We start from the raw sequence: 27,332 nt of genomic DNA, 5'->3' as shown, positions 1-27,332 counted from the left end.
AGGCACAAACGCCAGATAAACATCAACATAACAGTAGAGGGCCAAACAGTGCCAAAAGTCGAGCAGATTAGGATCCTGGGGCTATTTCTACAAGCGGACGGGTACAATGATACAACGATAAAGAAATTGAGTGCGTACGCCACGCAAGTCATGGGTCTGTTCAGGAGAATCGCACTCAAGGGTCGAGGCCTTAAAGAACGAAGCCTCCTGAAGCTAATGCAGGCTTACATCACTAGCCGCATAAGCTACGCCACACCATTCCTAAACATCAGATCGGACGAAAAGCAGAAAATAGACGCACTCATCAGACGATGCGTGAAGAGGGCTCTGGGACTCCCAATCTCGACCTCTACTGAACGCCTCCTCGAAATGGGTGTGCACAATAATTGGACGGAGCTAGCGGAGGCTGTGCGCATGGCACAACTGGAAAGATTAAGCAAATCTACCACGGGCAGAACCATCCTTGGCTGGGTGGGGCTGCAGTCCGACAGGGGGACATGCCAACACGCGGACATTCCACGAGGATGCCGCGAACACATAACAGTGCCCCCGCTACCTAAAAACATGCACCCCACATACAACGGGGAGAGGAGACGGAAGAGGGCCGAGACTCTCGCAAAAAACGCGGACAAAATAGGGCCGAAAGGAGTCGCCTACGTGGACGCGGCTAGCGGAAAGTTGGGGGCGGCGGTGGCTGCGGTCGTCGACGGCCGCGGCGTACCCGTCGCCGCCGCTTCCGTTAGAAGTCGAAACATAGACACGGCCGAAGAAGTTGCAATAGCGCTCGCTTGCGTTGGCACGGAAGCCAGTACGATCATTAGCGACAGCAAAACAGCTGTCTGGAACTTTGGAAAAGGGAGGGTCTCGAAGGAGGCAGTCAAAATCTTGGAAAAGGGAAAACTCGATAGACGAGCAGAAAGTTGGGCGAGTTGGTTGAAATGCATACTGAAGAAGTTGGCGCGGAAAAACGAGGACAAGCGAGACAAACAAAGACGAGCGCTCGTCTTTGTTTGTCTCGCTTGTCCTCGTTTTTCCGCGCCAACTTCTTCAGTCGATAGACGAGTTCGAATAATTTGGACCCCCGCGCACGAATCCGTCCCCGGCAACGAGGCGGCGCACGAGCTAGCCCGAGCACTCTACTTCCGGGCAGCCGCAGAGCCGCCTGGTTGCGAAGGGATGGACGAGAGGCTGCAGACATACAAAGAGATCATAGAGCACTATAGACTTGGTAGACGGTCCCTGCCACCACCGGACCGAGCGCTAACAAACAGGGAGGCAGTCGCATGGCGGCGCCTGCAAGCTGGGAACTTCCCGAACCCCGTCTGGCTCTACCACACGCAAGTGGAGGAAAGAGCCGACGATAAATGCGCGACATGTGGAGAGAGGGGTACTTTAGACCACATAATCTGGCAATGCCCTGGTTCCCCGGGCGTCAAGGAGAACATAAGAAGTAGAGAAGCCTGGGAACTGATGCTGCGAAGCGAGTCCCTCGCCCACCAGCAGCAAGCCATCCGCCTGGCGGCTGAAGCCGCGAAGAAACACTGTCGCTTCGCCCGTCTTTAGTCGCGGAGACCCCGGCCCCCGTTCCCCAGGCCTGCGTGCCGGGGATGGGGAGCAGGAGGTCTCCTACATCGGTGGAAAATAAAGTTCTTGCTCACTCACTCACTAGTCTGCACGAGCGTCAGCCAATAGCGTGATACCGAGCGTCGCCGTCCTCGGGAGCAGACGACAAGCTCTGAATGTTTGGGTCGTCGTAATATATTACATGATGAAATAAAGGAATATATACTGCAAAACGTTTCTGCATGGCGTTTATTAAGTAAATAAATGCAATAGGCATTTTTTATTTCTCCTCAAATGGAGCGCAACACATCAAGTTGTATCGTCTGCTAAGCGGACGCATGGAGCACAGAACGCAATTGTCGCTAAATTTCTTGCACAGTAAGTTCATCGTCGGAAGAAGGGTCCTCGTGTGAAATGCAAAGCATCCATGCTTCTGTCGTGACTAGGGGAACAGCGTTCTGCGCCGCGTTGAAACCGGCGTTCCGCGGCATATGGGGGGCGACTTTCGATGGCTGTTCCTCGTCTCTCAGCCAGATACGTAGATGGCCATGTACGCAGAATACATTTTTTCATGTGGGTCGCTCAGTGCCGATACCAACGGAACAAACGCGGCTTACCTAAACGCGAAGTAGCATTGGCAGACTAAAATACGCACATTCACACGTGTAAGCAGTTTTTTATCTTCGTAGACGGTAAGGTTGCCGCTGTCCGTCTCGTAGGTGCACCGCCATAACGCTGCCATCGTCCAGGCGGACGAACTTCAGACTTGCGAGGCTGCGCTGCAACCGCTCGCGACATTTACAGTCACAAAATGGCGTTGTGCATTTGAAACGTGCGCCTTTTTTCGTCTGCTAGCCTACACCTCCTAAGAAAGCGGTGTAGAAAGTGTATTGTCCTGCACTACGCGTAAAAGAAATACGTTCGTGTAGGTGGGCGGAGCTACACTTTTTCTACACTGGTAAAAAAATGGACCCATGCTACACTAGTGTAGCTAGTGTAGGTAGAAAAAAATGACCCTACCATTGGCCGCCTTATGCTGCGCGCGTTATAGAAAAAAAGCGTTTCCACACTGAAAAAGCAGATCGCGACCGTGTACCCAGCGTGCCGCACTGTCAATCTCCTGCAGCGACACTGCCGTTGCGTGCTGCCGGATATATACAGACAATTATACTGTTCAGAAGGTGCAGCGCCACGAGCGTGCAATGTTCCTGATGCGCAGCCCACCATAGGGCATTGTGCAGCGCCATTTCGTCTTCCTTTTGGTGATGCGCTAGAGAGAAGTTTCGTTTTGGCGCCTGGTGCCACGTGGCACGAGCCGTGCCAGCGCTTGGCACTTCCCGGGCCTCCAGGTGAGGCGGTGCCCCAAAAATAGAAACCGTGGCAGACAAGAACACTGTCCACAGTTCTTTGCATAAAAAACAGCGCAGCAGACAGGACCAAGAAAAGATGACACAAGGCTTACTCCTTTGTTGCATCTACAGTTGTGGGTGCCGACGCAACTGCGGTTTCACATCGTGCCACCCGTAAACCCGAATCTTTGCTCTTAAGCTACAGCAGACGAACGATAAGTAACACACACAGATGTGATCGGGCTTGCCGCATCGCATCATTAAATTTACTTTCGTCCACCCGCCTCTTATGACTGATGTGAGGAAACAAATCTGTCTGTATAATGGATAGCTGAGAGTCGGTTGCCAGCCGATTCAGTTTGTCGGGATATGCCTTCCATGCTAGACCCAAAAATCGGAACAAATGGGCCCCTCCTGCTGTGCTTCCATTCACACTGGCGTGCTTTAATGGGCCACATTCTGCCCTGCATCTTTTTTTTAGCGGGTGTTGCCGTCTTCGTACAGCAAAGGCGACACCCGACCACATCTGTAACGCCTTACAGAAATAGCTGGCACACAGCTGCAATTATATATGCGCTACATACAAGCTACAGAGGTACGAGCGTTGTACCGTAAGCCCTGCAGATACGGTCCTAATTCGGATAATCGGAAGTGCACCTCTCGTGCCCTGGTCAAATCTGGAGAGCCCTATGTAAACTTTCTGCTCGCACTTTCTACTACATTGAAAGATCCGTATACATGCAGGTAAGGAAATGGAAGTTTCTTGCCAATCACCATTACATTTGATATTTATTTATTTATTTATTTATTTATTAGAGATACTATCAGTCCGGTCAGGACCAAGATAGGAGCGATACAGGGTACAGATTACAAAGGCGGAACACGACAAACAAAACACCAGCACCATCCAGTCGGTGCCAAGTTTTAACATATCAAAAAGTGGAACTGACCTCTAAGCAACAAATAAAAATGCGTAGAAATATCGCTGCAACGAAACAGAAAACAATGTGAAAACACCATGCCCAACACAAATGCAAGGCGCATTACATCAGGCACTATACCAACAATCACGAACTCCGGCAGAGAACACATCCACACCCGATGCGAGCACCACATTCTCTGGCAGTCTGTTCCATTCTCTCGCTGTGGACAGGAAGAAGAATATCCCTCAAAAACAAGTCACCAATGCCCTCCGGAGACTATTCCTGAACTTTTATGCACACGCCACCAGATATAACGAGGCAGCCTTTGAAGTGAAGCGAACAATGGCATATGGATATATAAACGTTTCGAAAACAAAACTTGTAACATTTACGATGGCTAGAGTCACTGAACCCATCTTTTATTCTATCAGTAACGTGGCCATTGAAAAAGTTCCTGCGATCAAATACCTAGGTGTCTACATTGCTTCTGATTTGTCATGGTACAAACACATTGAATATATAACCACTAAAGCATCCAAAACCCTCGGTTTCATTAGGCGTAACTTGTACTTTGCAAATCAGGCGACCAAACTCTTAGCATACACAACTTTAGTCATATCACAACTAGAATATGCCGGTTTCATCTGGAACCCACATCAAGCTTACCTTGCCGATAAACTGGAATCACTTCAAAATAAGGCTGCTAGGTTTATCACAAGGAAATACGCTCGCTACTCCAGCATCACAGACATTAAATCATCTCTAAATTTAAGCTCACTTGAAAAGCGAAGACTTGTCACCCTGCTATGTCACTTTCACAAGCTCTATCACAATCCTTCGCCGTTCTCATAATCTCATACCAAACCAGCACATCGCATTTTCTCCTGATTAGACCACTGCGTCAAAGTGAAACCCAAGATAGCTCACACTAAACTTATGCGTCGCTCGCCATTGTTCCTTGCCATTTATCATTGGAATAAACTACCCGCAGAAATCGTTTCCGAAAATAATTACGACGCATTTGTGAACTGAAGTGCTTACTCTGTGCTGGTCCTTAATAGATTATTATCAGAAGTGTATTTTTTTTTACATTGTCTTGAGCATTGTGGTCCATGTACATGTTCTCAAACACTTCATTTATCCATTTGTCTTCCCCGTTTATCTGAGCGCATTTTTTTATGCTTTTCTGATTTTTCACTGTGTTATGTAATAGGATCACATTATTGTTTTTTTTAACCCCTTATGTAATGCCCGTAAAGGGCCTTTAGGGTATGTGAATAAAAAAAAAAGTGAGAGGGGGAAAACAAATGAGGCAAAGCGTAATCAATTTATGTATAACGCCTTGCTAAGAAAAAGGCACCCTTAGCAATCTTCAGAGTCTGCTGGTTTTAGAAGCTCTTCCATTTCGGGTAGGCAGATTAACTTGTACATAACTTGTCCAAGAATGGAAATGTCGGCAGCTCCCTCCGTCATCCTCAAGGACATGAGTTCTTGGTGGAAAGTCACATTGGTGCCCATGTCCACAGTGAGGGCCACAGAACCGAGTACCAGTCGGACACGGCCAGATTTCATCACTTGTAGCTTGCCGATGTATCCCTCAGGGAAGTGCTTCAGCTTGGTCTGGCCATTGTGAACTTGCTGTTCTTCCTGCAAGGACAACAATAACGGGGATAAGAAAAGCTTTTTTTCACATCACTTGAAACAAACTAACCAAAGGAGAAAACTTCGCCGCCATAACCGTCCATCCCTCTACACGCGGACTCTGTCAATAATACCAAAAGGAGATTAAATCGGCCCCGTAATAAACCATAGACTACATAGCCGTAGAAGACATCGCAATCTTACCTTGCAGCCCTTTCGAAACTAAAAATACAGGCAGGAAAGTGGCTCTGGAGATGGCAGCATGGAGGCGTAAAAAGTTCAAAAATAACAAAATTATAACTGCGTACCAAGTCCTTATTTAATTGAAAGTATCTATACTATACAGCCTCAGCCAAGACGCTAAGCACCAACAAAAGACACTAAATAAGCATAAAGCTTGTAATGATTTCAAGGATGTAAAAAAGGTCTGCATACGGCAAAGGCGTACATTTGTCGTCTGTTGTCGGCTAAAGTATTTACGAGAAGCGTAGTTAACGACAGGGTGGTTGACAATCGCCACTGGAAACACACCAGAAAGGCGTAGGAAATAAGCTGATGAGCTGCTTATGATCAAACTAAATGTAGAATATGCGGCCCGTGAGCATATTAAAGGGGGGCGCGGCATACAAAACAGCCACCCTAGTCAAAATTTTGAATTTCTCATTTTTTTTCGTGGCCTTCGAGTGTCCATATGTCTAGTGGCAAAAAATTATGGTGGAATATGCAGCAGAAATTTAGAAAATGGCGTTTTTATTTGCGGTTGTCAAAAATTGAGAGTGGATCACACTTCTGGTGGTCCCAGCACATCGGATATTCTGCGCCTTCGCTGTCTTGGAATTGGAGTGAAAAGGAGAGATCAGACCTCCCATTGGTTGCATTGCCGCATTTCTCTGAACAAAAGCAAAAGCAAACGAGGCGATAAGCGATAAGCAGTGGCGGCCCGATAATGCTTTTGCGTTCTGCTCTTAAAGGCGAGGCTTAAGTGTCCTCGTCCTCTAAGTTTTTTTATGTATATGTGCAATAGCCTGAAATTTATTTTTCTATGAAAAACTATCATGTAAATATGCATTTATTTTTGTAAGCACTGGGCATCTTAAAAAATAGCGAATAGCTTCTCTGCACAGAATGGGACTTTCTTTGTGAGCATGCTGACGTAACTTGCGCACTTCCTTTTTAAATATTTACAGGCATGGAAATGAGCTTATGAAGATGCAATTGTAATTACTCAGCAACCATAACCTCTAGCCTAAAATAAAACCCAGTCCTGAAATATGCATAAAAAGCTCCATATTTGTAGAAAGTTTTGGTGCATTTCATGCATAAATGACAAGAATAGTTTCGACTGCCACGGCCCTTCTCAAAGACACTGTTATGATAATAGTGGTGCTTGCTGCAGGCACAGTCAGGCAAGAGGCAAGGGTGATCTTGAGGAGCCGTTGTAGCGACGGAGGCGCGGACATTTGTGCACACTCGCTGTTTCCTTTTGGATTAGCGTCAACTGATGAGGAACCAGAGAGAGAGAGAAATACGTTTAGGACGCAGAGTAGTGCGAGATGCTAGGTGAGACTGGAGCTACGCCAATACCAGGCCTGGTGCATGGTTAACAACACTTCACGAGCTCGCCGGCCACCAAAGCCTGTTGTGATCCCGTTGTTTCTGGGTGCACGTTTTGTCACAGTGTTGAATTGTCGACTTCATGCCTGACCCCACTCCTTCTGAGCTTCTATAGCAGCTTGCATAAGAATATCACTGCACACTGCTACAGCACATCGTTTATTTTGGTCATCGTGCGGAGAACAAACGCTAGCATCGCATTTTGTGCGCTCAAAACATCATGTCGACTGCATGACATGATATCCGCTGATTGCACTGCAATATCAGGTGACCTGTATACATTGTAACTGGCTAAAAGTCGAAGCACTTAATTCGACAGCCGCTGGTGTTTGTCAGCTGCGACGTCGACGAGACAACTTCGTAGGTGGAACATCGTCAGGGTGTCTCCAAATTCCCCGAGTTTTCCAGGTTTTCCCTGAGTGCATTTGTAAAATTCCCTGAGTGACACAGTACTTTGTTTTATGCGAAAACAAGCTGACACAAAGCCACCTGATGATATCACTCTCCAGTAAGCATGTTAAAAATAAAAATGATTTAATCCTATTTGAATAGTAAGAAGTAGTGTTTATTTCATTTAAAAAAAGGGGAGAGATTAGCAAAATGCATAACAAATCGAATATCTCCAAAAAAATGCTAAAACAAACTGCAAATCAAATTGAACATTTTCAAATACAAACTAAAAGGAAGATGCACGCGGAAACAAATATTTTCAAATTTGAGATATTTCTATCTACTGATAGTAACCGCAATGGTGTGGGACCTGAACGTTAACGTCACAAGTGCGATTCTTTCTTGCAAGTCTATTCAGACGAACTGCAGATTATAGAAACCTTAGTTTGTAGAAGTGAGAGAGCTATTAAGTGAAAAACTTCATAGGGTAAATGTTGCTCCCGGTTATGCGTGCATATTCAGCACGTCGGGCAGGAACATATCTGAATAATTTGTACAAAGCCCGAAGAAATTCCAAGAGTTGACAACATATTGCCGCGTGTCCGGTTTTGAAAGCACCGCTCACAACATTAAGGCCACAGCTACCAACTTCGAGAACACGGCGGCCATTGCTGGATTCACAAAGTTCTTTTTTGATCTCATGGAGAAATTTTATATTTACATTTGGCCCATCCGCTGAGATCTGAAGAATTTTTTATCAAGAAAGTCCATCTGTAGAAGTTTTAAAAGCGGGCACCAATTCTTCCGCCCGCCCATGCCCCAGAAAGCATGAAGTCAAGTAACGCGTTTTCATGCTCTGCTTTGCATCCTACCAAAAGGGAACCAACATGTCAATTTGCTCTTTTTGTGCCACTTTGTTTAACGATTTGTCAAACGCCACGACGAGGTGGGAGGCTTGGTTTACTTCCGACATGAGGTTCTCCTTGAAGAAAGGTGCGAGGCCACAGACAACAGTATATCCTACCTTGTCTTTGCCAAGCTGCATTTTCTTGGCTGCAGCTGATGATGGGAATATCAAAGGGAACAGAGAATCCAATGCCGCAGCAGCACGGAGTGATGTGTGCGTCATAACAGTATTGAGGCACCACTTCACTTCAGCATTTATGACCTCTAAGTCACGCTGAAAGATATCCTTTGCTGTACGTTCGGGTTGAATGTCCATCGCAGTAGTTGAAGCACTTGAAGGGTGCGCAGAAACTGACGGCACTGGCCCGGCATTAGTCAGTGGTCACAACGGTGGTCGGCGGAGCCGAAAATGAGGCTACAGAGGGTGTCCCGGCATTGGTCACAACGGTGGCCGGCGATGTCAAAAATGAGGCTACAGAGGCTGTCCCGGCTCCAGCAATGGCCAGACAATACTTCTTACTTTCGGCGTGACTTGTCACCGCTCTTCTTCCAATGTTGCTGAATGAAAACTGCTTTCTGCGCAGCACACAGTACGCTGCGTTCGGGTTACTTTCAACTGGCCTAATCCAGGCTGCAAACTAGCAATGTTACGCATTCATCCAGTCCTGGACGAAAGTGCACTTCAAGGCCGTTATGCTTGACACGTCGCACACAGCTTGCCTGCGGCACCACAGCAGTCAATAAAACTAAATCGATTCAAAACGGCGCAGCTAAGTATGGACAGAATTCGTTGCTTTGCTAGCGTCAGCAGATTGCGAAAAGGCACGAAACCTTTCTCCCAAAGCTGCGCCGATTGCATTGCGTGCGTGCACCCCCTGCGGCAGAAATAGACGCTTCCATCAAGGAGATGCGCAGGAAAACAAGGGGGGGCTGCTGGCCGGCGAACAGCGCACATGCGAACCATAAGAAGCACGCGCTCTGCCGTCGGCCACAGTGCCGAGGAAGCGCGAGAAAGTGTCTGCTTTCAGCGTAGTACGCTTCGAAATTGGAAGCGCCGCTGGCACCGCAAAGCTTTTTGCCGCCTTGCTGGGATGCTCCACTTGACAGCCCAACGTTGGAGGCAAGCGGTCGCTGAGGAGAGGACACGTAATGCCGCACTGGACAATCTGTGCAATGGCAGTCCACATTGTTTACACGAGGCCGCATTATCGCGATTTTAGTTCCTTTTATGTAGAACTGCAGCTAATTTTCCTTGATATAAGCACAAATCCCCTGAGTTTTCCCCGAGTTTTTCCAGATTATCCAAATTCCCTGATAATTCACGGTTTTCCCAGTTGGTAGACACCCTGGTCGTGAAATCAAATGTTTGATTTCTTTATGCTTCAGCTACTTCCTTGCAGTTACCACTACGTGACGTATCGTGGTGGTGTCGGACCACTGCTATGGTTAGATGAACACAACGGCGCGAGCATGCGCGGCCTGAGGGAAAAAACAAGGCAGAATAGAAGCCCGAACTTTCACATGCGTTACTGGAATATAGCAACCTACGCACGAAGCAGCAATGGCGCTGTGACAGAGCACCCGACTCGTATACGGAAAGTGCTCAGTTCGAATCCCGGTGCCGTCAGAAATTCAGCTATACTGACAATGGGTGCAGGCATACCCTGTCCGGTTGCATGGCTTTCCCGCCGATAAAACTCTTGGAAGAGGCGCCGCTCACTAATCAGCTAGCAGTGCCCCTCAAGAAAAGAAAAAAAAAACAGTATTAACTGAAATTGTTTCGCCTTCATCACCCAGAAGGCTGAACTAAAGTAGCGATGCTGGCAGGAGTGTAGCAGAAATAAGCCGAAAGGGAAGCGTGGATGAAATTGAGGCGCCTTGTCACAGATTTACGGCACTGGCCTGAGACGAGAACCATGAGGATATTTCTCCAACATATAAAGAGTTGAAACACATTCCAGAAGGAGGAGCAATCAAACATCGTCACCCACGTGAACACCGTGTAGAACATTCCCCCCCCCCCCCCCCCCCCCCCCCCCCCCAATAAAATATTGTTACAGGAATACAACGCCTCAATATATACATTTTTTTTTGCGACTAACCTTAAAGCTCACATAACTACACAGGCTATAGACAGCGATACTTCCTCCATTTTATTTCCGTAAAATCACTCAAAAGCTACAAGATGACTGGAGAGAGTTCTGTGGAACAAGCGTATATGCAGATGCCCATAACAGAAGAATGGAAGACAATATCCCCTCCTCGTGTACCATCACTGCAGGCTGCTGAACAGTCCTGCCACATGCCGTTGCCCACAGACGCACGGTAAAGCCTCGCGAGCGACGCACGTCAAAGCAGACTAGTTTTTGACATCGTTCACCTCAATCCGTAAGTGAACGCTCACATTCTGAAAAAGGGTTTGGGTCGCTTTGGTACCTCACACAAGAGGTATCATGTATGGCAGTATCTTCCTTTATCTCAGTTCAGTTAACTGCAGTGGCAAAATGCATTTCCGAAAAGCAATTTCCCAATAGAAATCATTCCCCAATCGTGTCGACACATTCTTTCAGCCTGTGATCGTCATCAGCTCTACCCATCACCCCACTCCTACGGAAAAGCCGAGCGCAGAGGTTCATGTCTCATGAAGAAATCCAAACAAGCACTTTCTAAACGCACAGTTACCTGGGAGTAAACGGAAAATTTTTTACACCTATCAGCAACGCATTTAGCCTTCGCCTTCCCCACAACGAAACCTGGCCTTACACGGAACGTACATCTCCACGACTCATCGTCTGCTCGCGGCATACACAGATATGGTAAGAGTGTGTAAATCGATGCTGTCTGCGTACCAAAAGTGTATGCACGCTTACATACGCTAAACACAAGAACTTTGCGGGATGTCATGCCATTTGTCTCGTTCATATTTTTAGTTCAGCGTATGGAAAAGGACACGACGATGATGTGGCATAACCCTTTGTAGCGGGCGGTCACAACATGTGTGTTTTAGCCGGAGTAAAAAGAAAAGGAAACGAAAAAATAAATAGAACGAAACACAAACACACAACCAAAGGTCGCACCACAGGCGCACCGCGACTACGCCTGTGTTGGTGTAGTCAGTGGAACAGAACACGCTGTTACGCCGCGTCATCTGCCACCAGCGTTGCAACGGATACAGCTTTTTTTTGGATGCACCGCGTCCTCATTCGTCTTCATCCTGGCTCAGCGCAGTGGCGCCATCTGGTTGTTAGAGCAGGGACCATTTTTGTCAACAAACCGACGCTCCTCTTAGAACTAGAAGTGGCAGAGTCACCACTCGAAATAAAAAATAAAGCGAATTTATCGCTCATATGTTTTGTTACAGGCGAGATGAGATGAAGCGAAAGCCCAGTGACCCATTTTTGGCTAGTGAACATACTGAAAACGGTAGTAACAATGACGAATTCAGTCTGAAGTGAGGGGTCCTGCTTTGAAGGGGGCCGCCATTTTGAAAACGATGTTTGAGTGTACGCAAAAGCCGCGCACGCTAAACTCGGGAAAATGAGTACGTAATGCAACCGTACGTTATGGCTCGGCATGAAATAGCGTTTGGTGCATGGGCACTTTAAAGCATGGCATCCCATGTGCCTATTTTATACTGGCACTACATTTTGCAGCGTGAGAACGTCGCCTGGGCCCTCATCGCAGCCCTGGTAGTGCTGCAAGGAACTACTGAGGAGTATAGACAGTGTTCCCAACAATGATTACTTGACAGATCTTACACAAGTGTTGGCGGGAGCAGCCTATATAGTGATTGAATCTGCTCTGGAATAGCTGGAAGTACATGGATCTGGAGAATTATATATGGCCTTCAAACACCCTGTTGCTGCTTGTATTAGGCATTCACAGGAATAAGTTCAGGACGGATATATTGGGGGGCTTTCTGCGCTATCTGTGGCAAGCACAACTCGGACCGGATCCAGAAAATGGAATAAAAAGAGCATGCGGCAGCTGGCCATCGAACCCGCGGCTGATCGGTTGGGAACCAAACGTGCTAGCCACTAAATTACCGACACTGGTGAGCAGAGCAGGAAAAAGATGCCAGCCATGACATGTCAGCTTTTTCATATGCCCACAGACCGTAATTTGGAAGGATGGATGGAGGGCTAGAACTGGATTGAAATCCTGTACAGCCTTTGTCAAAATTACTCAGGCTACTGCATGACTAGAGTACATGGGCTATGTGCTCCGACCCTCCTGTAACGGTGTTCGCGCCCCGAAGCTCCAGATACTGAGAACTGTCTTTATCACCTCATTCAACCATGCAGAGGCAACAGCCTCAAAGGAGCCTTACAGCATGGCCTGGAAGCAGCTGGAGTCAACTGCAGAGTGGCCAGCGTATTCTTGACAAAGAATGCACCCCTCAGTTTTTCCCATGGTGACAAAGGCTGCATCCTCCGTTTTTCCTATGGTGACAAAGGCTGCACCCGTTTTTCCCATTAAACTGCGTTGTTCGCTCCACTTCGTCGCAAGACTGGTCGGGGCCGTTCAATGCTGATTCAGCATAGAGTTCCTCCATATAGTCCGGAAACTGAAATGCAACATTTGCCAAGGATCTTGATGGTGTGCACTTAGCAGCACAATGATAAAGCAGAAGAGAAAAAAAATAAAGCAGTTATTCTGCACTGCCACAGACTGTCATCACCATGAGTCACGTTAAATCCACAGCACAACAAACCTTTAACTGCTCTTAAATTACTCCCGCAGTGGCCGCCCTACTGAAGCAAGTTTTCGAACTTAATCACTAAACCTGAATACCTGCACTCTTCCTTCCTCCTAGGTTTCCCATCTTTCGGAATCCACTCACTCGCTCTGAGAACCACCGGTTATCTGTTGAGCTTAAGTTCGTTTCCTCCCAATTTCAGGTCTATCAGCTGCTCTGTCTCTTGACCATCACTTTTCCTTCCGTCCCTCGCTGCGCTGTTTTTAGCCTCAAAGCTTCAAACTTTTTCATTAACGTCCATGTTTTGGCCGGATAGGAGAGTACAGGCAGGATATGTCGGTCTTTCCTTTCAAAAAGACACGGTTAAGCTGCTCTTCATAATTTGAGTGACAGCCAATCGCATTCCAACTTGCCCTAATTCACCTGCCAAGTTTTCATAAACCTCATGGAATGTATGACGCACTATCTGAAAATCCAGTGTCACTGGGAGCCAATGTCTAAGTGCCATACCTGAATATCGGACCAGTGTGGTGAGGGATATTAGAGCACTGGCTTAGGCACTAGTACGCGAGATAGTGAGCAGAAAAACTTGTTTGTTTTATAGCCCTGTACGAAGTTTTTAAATAATAAAAAAATAACCTAGACGTGCATAAAATTAACTTTGCGTCGCCCGCTGGAAAGATTCGACCCCCCCCCCCTTGAATTATCAACCCACTATCTTTTCACCACACCAACAAAAAGAATTATTCATTTACAACTGCAGGAGTGAAAAACAAAGAAGAGGGCCTACAAATTCTAACAAGGGTGTTCATACATAGTAAGACAAAGATCAAAGTAGCATGTTCCTCAGAATTGGGATTACGACACCCCAACAGTTGAAGAGCCAAGCAGGAAGTACAAAAAATTTTTTGAACACAGGAAACCAGCTGCGCTGGAAGCGCTGCTTAGCATTCCATATGCGACACCATGTGCCGCCACCATCGTGCCAGAGGTAATGCGCTACATGCAAACGCTGACGCATCGCATTACCTGTGACGTGCTAGGTAGTGCAATGCACTACAGTCACACTGTCAATTTCATGTAAACGCAGCTAATGAGAGGGCGGGCAATGATCAGTAAAAGGTAAACACTGAGGGCGGGATGGTTGCAGTGAAACCGAGGTATTGGAGAGTAGAAGTGTGGGTTTTATGCCACAGACAGCGAGGAAAAGTTCGCTGTGAGAAAAAGAACGAGATAAATTCAGGAAAATGTGGAGGGGAATAGTCAAGTATTAATTAAGCAAATGCCGAGATACAACTACATTAACACCAGAAACACCCTCTGTAGCACGAAAAAGAAAACGCACAGTATGAAGGTGAGAATGGAACGAAAAAAGGAGAACGAGACGGAAAAACTAAAAATAGACGCGGGCTGGTACAAAAAAAAAAAAAAACATTTCGAGATCACCGCGGTAACCCGCACTGGAGTAATACGAAAGCATTGATGCCTCCTCGGCACCCGCCACCTCTATTTTTGCCTCTTTGCCTTTATTGCCCCTATTTGCCTGAGAATTTGTGCAATTCGTTCCAAAATTTAAAATTTGACGCCGTGCGTTGGTTCCGCCCACACTTCCGGTCACATGGTACTACACTTCCGGCGTTTCAAATATGGCGCCACTTTTGCCCTGGCCATGGCCACTTTTTGCATAATTTTGGCTCTAATTAATTAACTATTCATTCGATCGTCACCAAATTTTTTGCACCACATCCTCACATCATCCTCCTTCGATTATAACCACTTTTTAGACGTTCTCTCTTTCTAGTTCCCCACAATGGCTGCAGACACATTTTGATGACACGAAACTGCCGACATAGCCTAGTAAAGCTTTCACTTTAATAAGTGAAGGCGTGAGTAGACTGTTGCGTGGCGGAGATGGGCTCCACTGTCGGGACTTGAAACGATTAACCTTGCGTCTTAAATTCGATGGTTGCCCATCAGCCACGCGCCAGCTGATCTCCCCCACTCAACTTTGTTGGCAGAATGGTGCCACACTGGCTTGGGGTTTCGCATGCACTCGATTACATCAGTCCGTGCCCTCCAGAGGGAGCGGAGCCCCAGTACCAGGACGCAGACCTTCGATATGGGCGACAACGAAGGCACATCTAAGCGCCGGAGAGCGGCCCATGCGAAGCCCCAACTTGAATAGAAAAGGTTTCGAAATTCATCCCAGAATGTAGACGCTGTATTGCAGTCCAGGAAAACGTGTTCTGCTGGTTACCGTTTTCTGCACAAGAGACAGTTGGCACCCAACGATAGAAAGAGTCCCTGCTCCTTCTGCTGCGCCCCCAATGGTAAAATTCTTGTGTAGAAGGGGAAGAAAAAGTTTTGGAGCCAGTGGGCACTGGCAGCATCTGGATACATCTTAGAGCAAGGTCGGGTCCGCTCCTTTCAGGGGAACCCGGTAAAGAGTAGTTGAGAGGACTTTTGTCACGAGATCCCAGTACAGGTTCTAGAGTGTCACTGCACAAAGATATCCCCATGAAAACTTGTAGCCGTTATACTGCATGCTCCAATTCTTTGCAGTCAGCAGTGATGACGGTGCCACGGCCGAAGCGGCCTCGTCGTGGCCGCTTCGAAGGTTGCACCCCCTGTGTGAAGTTGGTTAAACCATGGCACTTGCACGGCTGCCAGACGGAGCTTGTCACACTAGTCACAGGAGTGTAGAAACCACTGCATCACAAGTTTCAGTTACAAGTGCACAAGGCCAAGCCCACCTGACTGGAGGCTCCAGAAAATATTGGATCATCATATAAACACAGCCCACATTCGGTGGTCTGGACAGACTTCTGGTTGACGATTGCAATCTGGGCAGAGCAGAGCACAGCTCAGTACATAAATGTTGCAAATATATAAGCTCTTGTGAAGCGGGCTATGTGGAGTTTTTTTTTTTTTTTTCACTGACACTACCTTTAGATGCTGCCGATAGCTTACTGCAGTGTCCAAATCAAGGCTGACACTGAGGTACTAGTCGACTCTATGACTCTACTGAACCTCAAGAATGTGAGGAAACTTCTTGAGCCTATCTCCGAGTCAAGCACCTTTTAATTTTGTTAGGTTCCGCTTGGTGAAAGAGAACCGACCGAAACAACGGGGCAGCTGTATACGCATCGCCTCTTCCAGATGAGATGCTGCAGTTCAGATGAAAGCAATGTCGCCGGCGTATGACTATACACACGAAGTAGTTCTGCGTCTAGCACTACGCCACAGACAGCTTCAGATGTAAGGACCATATGGCGTAGCGGCCTCACATAGGAGTGCAAAAAACATGGGTGACATGGGGCAACCCTGCAGCACCTACCTCTGAATGTTTACGGTCGCACCAGGTTTTCCATCAAAATGGCTGCAAGTTGTACTTTCTGCATAGTAAACAATTAGTCATGCAATAATATTGTCGACCTGACGATGCCAGAGGAATTTGAAGCGGCAGCTGCAATAAACTTGATCGAAAGCTTTCTTGAAATCGAGCTGAAGAACGAAATGAGGGTTGGTTCCGAGTACCGCCACCTTGCAGATGATCCTCATTCGATACAGATCTGTCTGTGTTAACAGAGCGGCCTTTGAAGCCGTAAGTTTGGCGACCACCTACCACATTGTTGACGTCTCGAGCCAGCGGGCAAGGATCTTATACCTGATAGACAGTCAGCTGATTGGTCAGAAATCAGCAATGTTGAGGACCAATTATGAGCCGGGTTTCTTCGGTATTAAGATGAGGTTGCTGTGTCGAATTGAAGGTGGGAGGAGTTCGCCTACTCCATATGTTGTTGAACACTGTCTTCAGGGTTGCAGTAAGGTCTTCGATAAAGGCCTGATAAAACTCGCAAATGATGCCATCTGGCCCTGCAGCTTTGTTTCTTGAGCATTGTTTGATTGTGCAGTAGATCTTCTCAAAGCTAATCAGGGTCTTTATAATGGCTTGAATTTGCGGAGGTACTTTCGGAAGGCAGGCAATGATTTCTGCAGGTAAGAAACCGCCCCACCGCGGTGGCTCAGTGGTTAGGGTGCTCGACTACTGATCCGGGGTTCCCGGGTTCGAACCCGACCGCGGCGGCTGCATTTTTATGGAGGAAAAACGCTAAGGCGCCCGTGTGCTGTGCGATGTCAGTGCACGTTAAAGATCCCCAGGTGGTCGAAATTATTCCGGAGCCCTCCACTACGGCACCTCTTTCTTCCTTTCTTCTTTCACTCCCTCCTTTATCCCTTCCCTTACAGGGTTCTGGTGTCCAACGATATATGAGACATACTGCGCCATTTCCTTTCCCCCCAAAACCAATTATTATTATTATTAGGTAAGAAACCTGGTTTATCTTGAAGTTTGAAAATGTGCGCTTAGTAACAGCAAAAACCCTCAACAACTACTTTGCGTTAGCGATGCCCCAGAGTAGCCGACTTTGGTGATGGCGTTGCGCGCTGCTCGTTCCCACTCGAAGGCCCCTAAGACCTTAGATAGTTGAGCCTCGTACTCAAATCTGCGCCCACAGCCGTGAACGAGCACACCCCCGTACCACTGCTCTAGTTCATCATGGAACTCCTTCTTTATCATTTTTATATTCCCGGAACTCACATAGTTGTTCCTCGTCAGCCTGTACGAGATCACAGAAGGTGTTCATTAGCCGCCGTACCTTAGCTTGATTTTACCCTGATTATCGTTGCGAGACTGCTGTAGCAACTAAATGAATTTTTTTCTTTGAAGAGCTCCCTTGTAACAGTGTTGATAGGACGTCAATTTCAACGTACAATTTCCTATGTCACATTTTTTTATGAATTCCTCGTTTGACAGTACCCAGTTCATAATCTAGCACTTATTACCGAAAGCTTCCACATGTTTTGTGGCGAACTTAATCGAGCACTGAACGAGGCTGTGGTCAGGAAAGCAGCGAGAGTGAAGGCACATCCTGTCACTTGTGCTCTGTCCCATGACACACAGATCAGGTCAGAACAGCCTGGGACACGCCCTGCACCTAGTGTAACGTGTGATTGGCCATGAACCCCTCAGCACCACATCGACCAGATCATAGTCACGCAAGACAGCCCTCAGCGTTCGAACCGAGGCATCCGCACCACCCCCGCAACCCACTCTGTCACTCAACCTCACAACGCAACTGAAATCGCCTAAAAAAAACTTCCCCGCAGATGAGAAGAAAGGGTCGAAGCAATTCGAACAGTTCTGCGTGAATCGCTGCCTCATTAGGGGCACAGACAAAAAAAAGCACGCAAGCATCCTCTTCACCGTGCCGCGCATAGACAATAGCCAGCTGATAGCAGAGGAATCTGAGTCGATGACTACTGACAGCACTGATCACTTGCATCTTAAATAGCAAGCTTCAAATTTCGCCAAGCCATCATTTCTTGCGAATTGTGATTTGAATATGACAATCTCTCGAAGACACTTTTTTTTTTACTTAACTCCTTGCAGCCTTTACGCCGTCATGATGAAGAGCCGTACACATGTGAATGGGCCATGCACCTCAACAAGACGGTGCCGGCACCACTAGCTCTAGATGTGCTATGTATGGGTTTTCCACAGCTGTTTGGAACACTGTTCAAACCTTCAGCCCAAACCGTCAACGCAGACCTGTTCTGTCAATTTATGCAGCTTCAGGCAACATTTACAATGAAAACCTTTGAGAGGACATATATTAATAGGGCTAAAAGCACTTCCTAGCCACAAATTTCCCTGTGTCCTAATGACAGTAAAGCCACAGTACAAAGAATGCACAAGTGAGAAAGCATTCTCAATAAGTTAACTTTTAGCAGAGGTACTGAAAACACAACTGGGCAACCATGAAACCACTAAAAGCCATCTTTTCAGAAATTTTGGGAGGTTCTTGAGCAGAACACAAGGCATTGTACTGCTAAAGCAAACCTAGCAAAATGGTGCCAGAAAAGAAAATGCAGTATATCTCCTGAGAATGCAGCGAATGTTGCTAACAGCATAAACATTTTTTTAAAAATGCAGCTGTTTGCAATACTGCCACCATTATGTTGTCCACCCTTGTGAACTGGCAGCCAGTGAAAAATCCCTAAATCATCGGTTTGCAAAGCACTTGAAAGAGCACCTAGTCCTCAGACATCTGCAGTGACTGGAATAACCTACTCAATTCATCAAAATAATTGTGCGATCACGCCCAGTGCAAGAAAGTGCTAACCTGATGTAATGCAGTGGCTTCATTCCCTGTTACCTAAAGATGTATTTAGTGTATTTCTTATGCTTGCGGATTATTAGCTCTGTAATGCTTTTTGACATTTAGGGCACTACCAATGAGTGGAGTAACTGGAATTGCTACAGGCAGTAGGACTGCAGAAAGATTGTTGGACCTTGTGATAGTAACGCTCGACTCGATCTGTCAGCAACTTGCCAACAGCAAAGTGCATCATCAAGCACTTCACTGGCTGCCATTCAGTTTCATTGGCACTAGGGGAGAGAAACCTGGCAAACAACACCGATACAATGCATATAAGCATGCAGGAGCTAAACACACTGAGGAATACTCCACTCGCTGCACACTGTATACCCAGCAAAGTAATTGATGTTGGAAGCATGGCTGTGATGGGAAGCTGAAAAAACTGTTCAAGCAGGCAATCCTTGTTAGGTATTGTTTGCACATTGATGATGCAGCAGCTCAGGGCACAGAGAAAAAAACCAGTAATAGAAGCCAAAGAAGTTCGCAGACTCAGACGCTCACTCAAAGCGGTTCATTATGCATGCACTCTCACTGATGGACACAAGGTACCTTCACTACGGACTGTGTGGTGCCACCACCATCTTGCTGCAGTCTCAATAGCCCACTAATTTTAATTTTGAATCATTTTCAACATATAACATATGCTCGTTTCCTCTCTTTTCCTGCAACCTGTTCCAATTCTTTCATTAACCTATAGCTATAAGATACCCAATATATTCACAATTTAACAGCCATAACAAGGTGTCTAACTATTTGTCTGATCTGGCAAGTCATGGAAAACACCATTAAGACAGTGTGTCACATTCATATGCCTTTTTATCAGACGTAAGCAATGATGTTTTTTTCTTGCGCACTGAACTGACGGCTCAGCAGCTTTTACTGCAGACAACAGCTGGCTTGCATTTCCACTGAATGAATCAAACAGTGGCTGCGTATGAAGGCACCGTATAATCCAGTCGATAAGCCGCACCTGTGAATAAGTTGCACCCCTCTACAAACAGCAGTTTTTCTGGAAAAAGTCACACAAAAGCTGCACTGTAGTATCAGATGCACCTGTTCACTTGGTAAGCAATATAAAAATGTGCCGAGGATCCTTTCGTTAGAGAGCGTGCCGAAATGCACACTTGCGCAGACGACGCTGAAGCACTGACTGGCGTGCCTTCTTTTCACGGTCTGGCTTTTTTGTTGGCTTCACGGACCGGACCACAGTTGCCGCTTTGCGCCAGTCCTGGATCATTTTTTACTCACGCTGTCTCCCTGCTGCCCAGTTCCCATTCTCCAGATGCATACCCAATGGCCCAAAACTCGATTTTTGCACAGTAGCTTCTCCAACTTGCAAGCAGCATCATGTTGAGCAAGAACAACATGCAATGCACATGAAGCCAAAAGGAAGTGACGCCGACAGAATTGAAATTAAAACTTCCGAGAACATGGTCAGACAGGCCGTGGTCAGTCTAGCAATGGCGAGAATATGATTGTACCCATATGATAACATTTTAAAGATAACTTGATTTTCTCCTTTTTTAAGACACAGTTACTGGGTACGGCAAAAGGCGACGCACAGTGGCAAGTACTTTTTGGCTGTGCATAATTCAAATCAGTGTATAAGTTGCATTGACAAAAAATTCAGAAAAAAAAGACTGCAACTTATCACTGGAAACTATGGTAATATGACGAAAATAGATTATGAGGACTCTGTGTAAGCTGACAGTCCAGGCTATATGTTTTTAAGCCCAGACATTAATGTAACAGTACGTACTGAATGGTGCTGAAATGTGAAGCTACTAAGACCACAAAGCGAAAGCTAAATGTGGCTTATTCAAAGAACTTCTGCATTAAAAAGTCCCCTGAGCACGCACAACTGACTAACGAGAATGAAATGATCAACTCCACGCACTAGTAAACAGATTTTGTTATCTTTCTTGTCTGAATATCCACATTTAGGTATACTGTATGCCAGCTGAAGTTTTGTAGCTCAGTGGCTTTGGCACTCGACTGCTGAGCCCAAGGACATGGGATTCAGTTCCAGCTGCAGCAGCTGCATTTTGATGGAGGTGAAATGCAAACACACCTGTGTGCCGTGCGATGTCAGAGTGCATTAAAAAAAACACAAGTGGTTGAAATCAATCCACAGCCCTCCACAGCAGGAGCCCTGAAAGCCCACATGGGGTACTGGACATTATACTTTACAGACATACAGAGTATGTTTAGCCAGCAGCTAAGGTAAGCTGAACCACCAATGAACTACAGTGCACTTGATGCATCCAACTCAGTGGTTGGACAGCTAAAGATCAGATCTTTTCATATGCCCCAAGCTTTTCTGGCACTAAAACTCAGCACTCTGCCAGTTTCTTGGACATGAATACATTGCTGAGTGGTACTAATGGCTCCACATGAAGAAGGAAGCAAATGTTAAGAATTTTGGTGCTAACTGTTCCTGGCACCTAAATAACTGCTTATTAGTCTTCAAATGTCACACAAATTTGCACTGCATAAGTGCCACCAGGTCCTCGACAAATGAACAACAAAAAAAAAAAATATAGATGATCAATGCAACTGATGCAGCAGAGTATACATTAACATTAGTGTTCCCCTGGACGGAGCAGCTGCTGCCACTGACTGGTTCAGACCATCCAGTCCATCAATCACGAGTGACATGCCGTACCCCCGTTCCTCTCTTTATATCCAATCCAACAATTCCAGTGTGACATGCTGTACCCCCTCTTCACTCTCCCCCACCTTCCACCCATCACTACCCACTTTCTTTTCGTCTTCCCTCTTTCACTTAAGGGGGATTTCCCTCTCTCTCCAGTTATCCACCTGCCAACCCGAGGCTTCACATGGACGGACAGATTTCTCCAGCATGAGGGGTTCTAATGCGAATGCATTATTACTTAATAGGCTACTTAATGATCTATTCCAATCTGCAATCCGAAGCTGATCCCTAAATCCGTGAAGGAGCAAGATATCCAAGAAGTCTGGGAGCATGCCATCGTGATCCAATTAGAACTGAGGATCTGAATCCAAATTGCTCATTGAAACAATCTTCGTTTTCACGGCGCAAGAAAACTTGCTCCAGATCCCCGACTAGAATACACCATAAGCTGCCATATAGAGGTAACGACAGAAAATCCTTTACCTGAAATTTACTATTCTCGAACGCAACTGATGCACACTATACTGCCTACATTCCCCTTTCCATGCACTCTTTTAATAAACAACGTCAGATCAATAATACACCAAAGCAGGCAATATTAATAGCAGTTACAATGCCACTACTCAGAAGTGCCTACAGCAGATGCTGTACAGCATGGTGGAAGTCAATATTCGCTCCCTCTTTGAATGTCTTTAGAGACAGGTAGGAAAACAGTATCCTCATGCTCACTCCTTTTCCGAACAAGAAAGTTCTCTGCAATTCATAACATGATGGGTGATCATTGCATGCACTACACTGATGGCACAACTGGTAAAACACTTTCTTCATGTCCAGAAGATGATTCCTGATTCTGGTAGAGCACGCAAGCAGTGTGCACGAAATGCTTGTGCAGCACTTTCATAGCGCATGTACTGAGATCATACTGCTCCCATATCCAAAGTCGTCTACCTTCTTATGTGACCTACAGTGACACCTCATGAGACTGAAAACACATATAACACTTCCTCTGAAGCTGTACAATGGGTACTGCATCAAAAGTAGCTAATATACTGCCAGAAGCAGGTAATTAACCTTTCACACATACGGTAAAGCCTCGTTAACTTGATACCCCATTAATTCCATAATGCAGACAATTCGGACTGCTGCTATAGTCCCACCCAACGCTAATGTAAGACTATGACATCGGACGCTCTTTAATTCAGAGGTTGCTGAGGTCGCACTGGCTCATTCACAGAGCTCCCTAAAGGGCCCTGTGTCACCATATGACCTGCTCGGCAAGTGGTTATCCAAATATCCATCCGCATGCTTGAAATGAATTGTATATTACATTGTTCCCTGCGCACCTCTCACGTGCGCTCAACGGCAGGCATGATGACGATCGGTGGCAGGCCTCTGTCACTAGACCGAGAAATAATCCGGATGCATAGTTTCGTTTTTGGAGTTTTGCTGCCAGCCCGTGGCAATGGCAGCTAACGACCGTGCATTGGCCAGCCTGGGACAGCCAGTCCCTCAGCCAGCCGCGCATAGCTGCATGCCGTTAAGAACGCTGACTGACTTGTCATTGGTCTTTGCATGTTTCTCTCGCTTCCGTCTGTGTGGTTCTTTCACCCCTCCGAAACGCCCGTGCTTATCAGGTACTGTTCGCTGCTTACGCGGTGAAGCCTCCTCAAATGTGATGCCATATGTGAAGAAGCTCCACCACTACCGCATCGCACAGTAAAAAGGACACTGAGCCCCGCACCATAATAGAGTAGTGCTGCTTCCAACACTTCCAATAGTGTGTCGCATTAATAATATAATAATTGGTTTTGGGGGAAAGGAAATGGCACAGTATCTGTCTCATATATCTTTGGACACCTGAACCGTGCCATAAGGGAAGGGATAAAGGAGGGAGTGAAAGAAGAAAGGAAGAATAGGTGCCGTAGTGGAGGGCTCCGGAATAATTTCGACCACCTGGGGATTTTTAACGTGCACTGACATCCACTGACATCGCACAGCACACGGGCACCTTAGCGTTTTTCCTCCATAAAAACGCAGCCGCCGCGGTCGGGTTCGAACCCGGGAACTCCGGATCAGTATTTGACAGAATTATGAAAAATCGTGTTGCCGCACAGTTTTCGTCTCAAAAGCAGAAAACAACTGCCCGCTCTTTACCAAATATACACTCTCATGCGAGCAGTATTTTGCAGTTTTTCGGAGGCCATTTGATAATGTGACCTTCTGATAATTTGGACGTTTTGAAGAGAGAATTAGCAAGGTTTCACTATATAGCAATAGTTGCTAGCGCAAATAAACAGTTGCAATATAAATATCTTTTCTGAGTATTCTGGGGGATGATTCAGATGACAGTACTTCTGGAACTCCCCTTATAACCTCCTCCTCAAAGATAAAGGATAGATGCAAGATTTTCTCAAAGCTGCAGTTCCAAAACCATTGTGCCCCACTTCATTCATTAAAACTGAATAGCATGAACTGAGAAATTGCAAAATTGATGTAACAAAGTACACCATAGCTAAAAAATCCCAAAAACTACCTCTGCATTACAAAAATGCAAAAGAAAAGCATCAGCTTTTTTTCACAGAAAACAAGGAACAGCTGATTTATGGCAAGCACATTTTCACAACTTTTCTAACCCAACTACATCTCCAGTTCAGTGAGAATCATTTCACTGGGTTATTGGTATGGTCTTCCCAAACATGACTACGCAAGGCATTACAGGCAGTGAAAACATCATCAGCAACAGCTCTGTAGCAGTTAGCTCAATTCCAGAGTTCTGAAACAATGAGGCCTTGTTATCACACTAGATACAACCAAAAGTAGTACTAGCAACATTGCAGTGCATTTTACATGAACATTAATGTCATGACTGAGAAAAAATAAGAAAAAGGTTGGCAAAATAAAAAAAATAAACACAATTATGCAGTGACTGAAGTGCAAGTGCCAGTGGCACTTGAAGCAGCCACTCTAAAATTCAATGATATTTATGCTCACATCATCGGCTTACTTGACAACAGTGTTAACAAAACGCAGATTTGCTCAGCTACAAAAGTACCACAAGCTTTCTTAAAAAGGAGGCAAAGCTAATGAAACAGCAGCAATTCTTTTTTGAAGCTGTAAAAGACCTTACAAAGGGGAAGCTTTGAAAGAAGGAAAGTGTGATGAAGTTAGTGCAAGAACAAATAAAAAGGCACTCAAGAACAATACCACATTTACACGATTTTAAGTCGACCTATTTTTTAAATTTGAAAATTCAAAGTAGAGAGGTAGTCAAATTACAATCGAAACCAAAGCATAGCACCATAAATAAAGGTGAGACAAACGAGATATCGGGGATGCTACAGTGCGGTTGCTCTACCTATAGGGTACTGGCTCTGTGTGTGTTGTGCCCATCAGACTGTCTCAGCGCCGAACGCTTGAACTATGTCAAACCAACTTGCCCATCAGCCCATTCTATTCTACCCAGTAACAATCTGCTATTCTGCACGCTTTTTCGGAAGGAATTTTTTTTTTTCTACTCTCAACTGCGCACTCAGTGCTCTAAGGAATGCCGATAGTTGATGAAAGTGTTGCTGTTTCAATCGCGGCGGCACCGCCATTCGGAACAGCAGTGCTTCCGGGGAGTGTCGTTAGCTGATGGCAGAGCTGACGCCACTCATGCAGAGCACACATAGTTGCTCTTTGGCTCTGTTTGACACATTTGACGACTGCCAGCCATGTTTTACCAGGATTTAATGTAGTGCTCCGTCAATCGCCATTTGGGTTCCGGGTCCAGTAAGCGCCCGGCGCTCACTCACGGCTACATTCAAGATGGCTGTCATTCTTTATGCCAAAGAAACAAACAACTGTGTACTGGCCGCAAGTTCGACATCTCAGAACAGGCGATACAGGTGTAGCGGTTACAGCGAGGCAAAATTTTCAGCTGTTCCACACGATGGCAAGGCATTTCGCAGGACGACGACACGCTGTGGTTTTTTGCGAAGTGGAGATTTCGCTGCACGACAACGTTAGAACTACATGCTGCAGCAGCGATGGCGATGGCAGCACGAGTGAGGACAATGATGCAAGTGTGGGCGAGACATTCAGTGACTAATACATTTTAACATGGAAGTGTTAAAGGGACTATGCAATAAATTAATTTAAATTACATAAAGCAGATGAGAGATAGGCATTCGATCACTCGTCACCCCACCGCAAGAATTTTCGAGCTAGCATCAATAACAACGAAGATATAGACAATTAAAAATTATGCTCCTCTTCTCCCCCCTCAACTCGTACATGCGGGCACCAGAAAAAAAAAAAGAGAAAACAGCTCCGGGACTGGGCCCCGCCTATGAACACGTCATCCGCCAACATTTGGTTTGCAACTTCCGGTTGTTGCACCCAGCGCCCCAGCAGCAGTATCGGCAGCGTCTCCGCAGTCTCTTTTCGCCTTTCTGGATTGCGGCACGCGTCGGATTCCTTTGCTTGTCTGTTGTTGCGGATGAAAAAGACACTGTGGGTGGCTCCGGAATTCCCGAAGAAACAGGTGGCAGAGGTAAACTGAAACCATATGTGCGAAGGCAGTGACCTGGCTTGCGCTTGCCTGAGGTAGTTCTACCCGAGGTGCTCGCGCGGTGGCACCAGGAGACGACTTTCACGGCTACCGGAAGTGTGCCCATGACGTCGTGGCTGCCGTGGCTCCAGCGAATGACAGAGTGTGGTGGCCTGCCGACGTCACTGAACTAGTGACATCTATTTTCACGATTTTAGTTGCAAAATCCATCACTACGAAAACACCAATCGGGCCACGAATTTTGAAAAACACGGTTTTTAAAAATTCACAATAAATTGCCGGCTCAGTTCCGAAGACTCATACTTGGTGTAAATGCTCCTTAGCATCGTTTATAAGCATTGAAAACATTTACAAGCGACTTTTAATTCATTGCATAGTCCCTTCAAGGAGCTCATCAGGCAGAAAAGCCGGCGTCGTAGTCGGCACAGTCTTAAGGCCCGTTTCACATGCTGAGAATTTCGACACCGGACACTGAGAATTTGTTCAGTTTGCGGCTGGAGAGGGCCGCTGGTCTAGCCGCAGATGGCTTGCGAATGATTTCTGTCCGGTTGGAATACATTTGCAGACCAAACGAATTCGCAGTGGCAGGAGGTGAAATTCATAGCATGTAAGACGGGCCTAAGGCTGATGACCCCCCCCCCCCGTACCGCATTCTACTCTTAAAACCGAAGCTTAAGCATCCTCCAAAATGTGTCCACAAGCATACCCTTCTATTTTTTTTCTTGACATACGATATGGGGGGGGTAGAGAGTCAACTTACATTCGAGTTGGCTTAGTCTCGTGTAAATACGGTATGCACTACAATGGCCAAAAAGTGT

The 27,332-nt window shown here is 46.3% G+C and overlaps 1 protein-coding gene and 1 pseudogene across 1 annotated transcript in view; one reads left to right on the top strand and one right to left on the bottom strand.

The window, feature by feature from the left end:
- Window positions 1–3,943: 3,943 nt before the first annotated feature.
- LOC144114140 (uncharacterized) lies at window positions 3,944–4,867 on the top strand (annotated as a pseudogene).
- Window positions 4,868–5,143: 276 nt separating this feature from the next.
- The window catches only part of LOC144114711 (DNA-directed RNA polymerase III subunit RPC4-like), a 63,937-nt gene continuing 41,748 nt past the window's right edge, over window positions 5,144–27,332 (bottom strand). The window contains exon 9 of the mRNA XM_077648616.1: window positions 5,144–5,482. Coding sequence (XP_077504742.1) covers window positions 5,198–5,482 — 285 coding nt within the window. The 3' untranslated portion in view covers window positions 5,144–5,197. The remainder of the gene's footprint in view (window positions 5,483–27,332) is intronic.

Source organism: Amblyomma americanum, chromosome 1 (genome assembly GCF_052857255.1).
Source record: "Amblyomma americanum isolate KBUSLIRL-KWMA chromosome 1, ASM5285725v1, whole genome shotgun sequence".
NCBI lineage: Eukaryota > Metazoa > Arthropoda > Arachnida > Ixodida > Ixodidae > Amblyomma > Amblyomma americanum.
Note: the sequence above shows the minus strand (reverse complement) of the source record. Positions and strands in the feature narration are given on the sequence as shown.